The following is a 5,763-nucleotide window of genomic DNA, read 5'->3' on the forward strand; positions in this document are numbered from 1 at the left end:
GGATGTAGTTTTATTGAACCTTTGAAATGCAGAAATAAATGAGTCCCCTTTATTGTGAAACAAAATAAGCCAAATGACTATAAGCCCAAGAAACAGAGAAGTACTTCAACGTTTAGTATGAACATGTGTATTTTTAAAACCCTGACATTTTTGTAAAGTACACTTATAATCTAAATGTCCCCTCTCCCTTCTCCCTTTGCAACATACCATTTCAGCCTGTTCGTTTTTTAAAATGAAGGCCTTAAGAAAAAGCCTCATTTGCATTCCCATGAAAGAAAGTAATACCAACTTAACTGAACTTGACTAAATCCTGGTAGAGGCTTCACTTTACCACAGACACATGAGAGGATGGATGATCTTTCATTATCAACAAATTCTTATGAATATTCAAGCCATTAATTAAATTACTCAAATGCATTTATTGAACTTCTACTACATGCAACTATGGTTTCCAAAGTAGACACTCTAGACTCAAAATACTCAAGGGACAGAAAAAGTTTTCCATTGTTGCTGCTGCAACAATGCAAGCATTGGAAAAAGATAACTCAATCTTAAGTATTAATAAATGATGGGGTTAGGGAATGGTTACGTTTCTGCCATAACACGTTCGGGTACTTCTCAGTGCAGAAGGCTCTTCTCACTTTATCTGTGCAAAGTGGTCCGGAATAACACCAGTTTTAAAAGAAGGCAACGTCAGTCTTAAAATAAACCAGGAAACAGACAAATTGCTATTTATGGAAAAAGTAAGAATATAGAAACACCACCCTTGCCCCAGTGCTAAAATCAAACTTCCTCAGACACACAGCAACCATTGGCAAGTGTGGGGCTGACATGGCAAATGTACACAGCATGTGAAGTAATTCAGTAATGGGGACAGGGCTTGTGTATGTGGTTCCAAAGACTTTCCAACCGATTTTTCAACATAATTGGAAATGGAAAGTGAGGAAATTCTAAGTATTTTCCTACATGGAGCTGACAGGTTTTGTAGGGTCTGTAAAGTGACACCTCACTGCCATGACACAAGCTATTTTGTCTGTCAACCATGAGACATGACTTCACAGGTCCTCAGATTCCCAAGGTCTATGAGTTCCTTTCGTGCACCTCTTATTTTTCTTTTCCTGAACTAAGTAGGTTCTCTTCCCAGGTGAAGTGTTACCTTCAGGATAAATATGCTGCCTCATTTCTATATCCCACAAGTCAAGTCTCAATTTACAAACTTAAAGTCAGCTCCTGGTCTCTCTGTGCAGATCTCTCACACTTACCTAAAAAGATCATTTAAAACACTAGAGAAAAAGTGCCCTCTGAAGGACAAAGACTCTTTAGAAAATCAAACTCAACCTCATCTCTTAAAAAGAGCCTCATCAGTCTCCTATTCAGAAACATGCTAGCCTTATTATTTCCTAAATGTGATTAAATAAAATTAAATTCAAATAATAGTGATTAAATTAAAAACTTAGAATAAATTTTTTAAAATAGGTTGTCTGGAGTTCTCGGGGAAGGTAACAGAAAGATCGGTTTCTGGTAAATTCACATTTGTTTCTGTACCAGTTTCCACGAGTGGGCAACACTGCCCTCTATAGGACGTACTGTGTTACATCTCTTAGTTCCCACACGGTCAGAAATGACCTCAGGACTCATTGGCTACAGCACAAGAACCCTCCTACTTTCTTTCTTATGCATCTGGGACAGTCTGTCCCCGACCTTCTGTGAATGATTCTCAAGACTCTGGAGCCCCCACTGACGAAGCTTATTGAGGGAATCAGAAATGAACATTTGTTGCAAGTGGTTTTCAAACCTCAGTGTGCATCGGAGTCACCTGGAGGGTTTGTTTAAACATAAGCTGCTGGGCCCCACATCCAAAGTTTCTGATTCTATAAATCCAGGGCTGAGTCCCAAAATCTGCCTTTCTAAAAAACTCCCTAGTGATGTTAATGAGCCATCCGGGAGCCAGACGTGAGCCAGGCACTGTGTTAGGAACTCTGTCTCAGTATCTCACAGCAAGCTAAGGTTTTATCGTGTTTTACAGAACAAGAAGCCAGCCTCAGAGATCCGGTGGCCAAGTCACACAGTGGTGGCATGGCCGCTGATAAACCCAGGACCGTGTAACTCAGAAGCCACTGCTCCCTTCTCTACACTGAGATGTCAGTAACTGACATCACTCTTGGTCTCGGCTTCTTTATGCAAAGGAGCAGGACTTAGACGACTACTCGGGTGACTTTTCTCAGGGTACCTAGAGGGCTGGATTGAAGCCACACCACACCCAGGCTGGCTGTGAGTGGGTGAGCTCAGGGGACAGGAAGGGGAGGTCACGTCAGCCTGGGCCTGCACTGGGTCCCGAACCCTCCTACAAAGTGCAGAGAGGGCCAGGGATTTAGCTCAGTGGTTCTGCCGCCTGCCTCGCAAGCCCAAGATCCCAAGTTCGATCTCCGGTACCAAAAAATAATAATAACAAGTTCAGAGTGTCTGTTTTGCTCTGGAATCCAAAGTTCTTAGTATCAGAAACTCCAGGAGAAAGGTGTTACGACAAGTGGGTCTTCCCAGGGGCACTCTGAGGACCTCAAAGCCCAGCGGGACAAAGTGAACCTAGAGGACAAAGTGGGTGCCACCCCTCCAGCCTCAGCTCAAACCATCAGGACAGGGGCAGGGACCCCAAAATAATTTAAAAACACCAGCAGCTGCCCTACTGTGTGAAGCCAAGCAGGTTTTTGACATAGGACAAAGATTTCAGGTCACACACTCCGCCAGGAGCAACAAGTCACAGTGTCTGGCCCTCAAGTCCAGGCAGGATAGCAGGACGTCGAGGAAGAAGGGCCATGAGGACTCATCCACTCCGAGCGCGGCTTTTCTCATCCTTTGCACTCAGTTCCGCACCGAACTTGATGTTGTCCCGAGAGAGCTACAAATCTGGGGCATCCCGTGAGGATGGTTTCTGGCCGTGGTCACGGGAGGAAAGGATGTTCTCAGGAAAACAACCCTGCGCGCTGGTCAGCAGGGACCCCGGGGTCGTGGCCGCGGCTGGACTTGGTGCAGAGCTGGACCCAGGACTCCAGCTGCTCGCTGAGCTCGTCCAGGGCCCCGGTGCAGGACTCCAGGGTCTCAGCCAGTTTCTGAACGTTGGCCTTCAGCAGGGCCTGACTAACCTCGGTGGCCCCCTCGGCGCGCCTGGGGATGAGGAAGCCGCGGGAGCCGAGGAAGACGATGAAGTAGACAGAGCTGTACAGGGCCATGCATGCGCTCCTCCCGCTCTGCAGCAGCCGGGCGTCCCCGCGGCCCTGCCAGCGGCAGAAGAGCTCGAGGCAGCTCAGGAGGTCGCGCATCTGGTCCTGGCAGGCGGCCGCGATCTCCTGCACCCGCCGCGCCTCCCGGGAGTTGCAGAGGACGAGGGAGAGGTCGGACGTGATGGTGACGGCTCCTCCGGCGGTGGCCACCCCCAGCCCCACGGCCGACGCCACCAGCGAGGCCCCCAGGGTGACCGGGCTGAGCGCCAGCCCCACGACAGCGGCGACGGCGCCCGCCGCGCTCAGCGAGCTGCCGGCCACGTGCGCAGCCAAGGAGCGGCGGCGCTGGCGCGCGAGCCTCCGGGCCAAGGTGCGCAGGCGCAGCAGATGCGCATGCAGCAGCCCGCGCCGGTCCAGCAGCAGCCCCTGGAGGCGCCGCAGCGCGTCGGAGCCCGGCGGCCCCCGGGCGGGGGACGGCTCCGTGCCCTGCGGGGACACAGATCGTGGTTAGCTCCAGCCCCCCGGGCCCTGCCCGTCGGAGGTTACATGCCCCGGCTGAGGCCACGGGTGGGCGTCCCGCGGGTCGTGGGTCACGCTCTCAGAGGGCGGCTCTGAAATCTGGAACGAGGCCCAGGACTTCCCGAGCACATGCAAATAAGAACACTGCTACCTTCTTCAGCTTTTCTCCCAGGGAAAGGTAACCCTCAGCCAGAACTGTGTGTTAAATAGCAGGGGGGGCGGGGGTAGAAGGCTACTCCAAAACTGAGGCCCGTGCTGGGTCAGAAGGATGGCGCTTTACAGTTTATAAGGCCCTTTAATTAAATGAATACTTGGGTGGTAGCACCTCCCTCCCTCCCTCCCTCCTCCCTTTTTCCTGTCTGCCTCCCTGCCTCTCTCTGTGTGAAAAAGACAAGTCACTGCAATCTCAAAAACTATACTGTCTGTCAAACTTATCTAGACCCTGTCTCAAAATAAAAAAGGCCGGGCTATATGTAGCTCAGTGAGAAAGCATTGGGTTCAAACTCCAGAACTGAAAAACAAAACAAAAAAAGCCAACCAACCTGATCTAAATTATATGCTTACCTGAAGCACACCCTACTGTTATTCTACTTGTTATTCTTCCAGGCTCTTATCTTAGAATCAAGCCTGAGAGTGTTGTGCATTATGTACCCCAACCAGGGGCCCATAAGGACTTGAGAAATCGCAAATCTTTGATGGGTACTTAAAACTAAACTGCAGCCAGGGATGTAGCTCAGTGGTGCCACACTTTACTCACCAACGCAAGGTACCAAAAACAATTAAGAAAACATCAATTAATGTCTCTGTCTTTTTATTATAAGTTCCTTTTTTAAAAAATGAGTGACAGTTAAATAAAATCAATTGGCCAGAAGTTTGTTTAAATATTCACTGAGGGCTACCTTGTACCAAGTTGAATTGAAGCCAATGGAAAGTGATTAACAAAGAGAAAACAACTTCCTGGGATAAAAGTACATCCTTCCTAGTTGTCAAAAGACTCCTACCCTCACAGCCATTACATTCTTGATTGTCATGAACTCCTTTTTTTTGGTACCAGGGATCGAACTCAGGACTTTGAGTTTGGGAGGCAGGCGCCAGAACCACTGAGCTAAATCCCCAACCCCATCATGAACTTCTTAAAAGTGGTAAATAAGCATAGCAATAGAACATCTCAAAGCTGTGAAGATCAGGGCAAAAGTGGTTATTCTCTCCGAAAAGATGAGGAAATCAAAACGGACATGGTCTAGATGCAGCTCATTCTTCACAGAGCCTAATCTAGCAGCCTGGTTTCCTCACTTAGGTGTCTTCATTTTACCTGAAGGCTTTCGTAATCCAACTCAGCAGTGAAACGAAAAAAAGTCACCCCAAATATATAATTGATGAAGATTACAAGCTCAGTTTTACCAAGCCAACAGCTGTTTTTGAGACTGTGACCCTCTGGGCTCCCCACTTACCATTCTCTTCTGGCTGCCTTCAAGAGAGAAACACCAGCGGCTGTTTCTGGATGGGCCTGCTTTATAGTCCCGGAGAACCAATGGCTGGCCTGGGAAAGCCTGGTCTCATTCTGAGAATTTGCCATTTCCGGCCCTGACCCCTGCTGCCCTCATCCCGAAGGATGTGGCCTGGTGGAAAATGACCTGGCGACACAGCACATCCCGTATTTAGGAAATGAACATTGTGTGTTCGCTTTCCCCCCAAGGCAGGAAGAGAACCACAGGCCCTTCCCCAACTTGAAACAAATGTCGTCACCCTCCCAGGGGGCATACCCTGCCTTTCCTCTCCTGAGAATAGCTAGTGATGCCATCCAGGAGCTCTCACACACGCCTGGGCTGACCAATTAGAGTGTTTCTTGAGACCCCACCATTACAAAATCATCTCTAAAAAGAAATGGGAGGGGGCAGAAAACGCTCTTGTGTCTGATACAGCTACTCATAGCCCTCAGCAGTATTTCAAAAACCACTGTGAACCTGTAAGTGGTCCATTCCTTGAGTGTGCGGCCAGCACCAGGAGCCTTATGAAAACAAGACCA

The 5,763-nt window shown here is 48.7% G+C and overlaps 1 protein-coding gene across 1 annotated transcript; it reads right to left on the reverse strand.

Annotated features, from left to right (window-relative positions):
• Window positions 1-399: 399 nt before the first annotated feature.
• Apold1 (apolipoprotein L domain containing 1) lies at window positions 400-5,253 on the reverse strand. Its single transcript, XM_021259166.2, has 2 exons — window positions 5,189-5,253; window positions 400-3,704 (listed from the first exon to the last, which is right to left on the reverse strand). Exons 1-2 carry the CDS (start codon window positions 5,189-5,191, stop codon window positions 2,961-2,963), a joined length of 747 nt encoding a protein of 248 aa, XP_021114825.2. The 5' UTR covers window positions 5,192-5,253; the 3' UTR covers window positions 400-2,960.
• Window positions 5,254-5,763: the final 510 nt, after the last annotated feature.

Source organism: Heterocephalus glaber, unplaced genomic scaffold (genome assembly GCF_053883595.1).
Source record: "Heterocephalus glaber isolate CG9 unplaced genomic scaffold, H.glaber_assembly_v1.0 deba00001444, whole genome shotgun sequence".
Lineage (NCBI taxonomy): Eukaryota > Metazoa > Chordata > Mammalia > Rodentia > Bathyergidae > Heterocephalus > Heterocephalus glaber.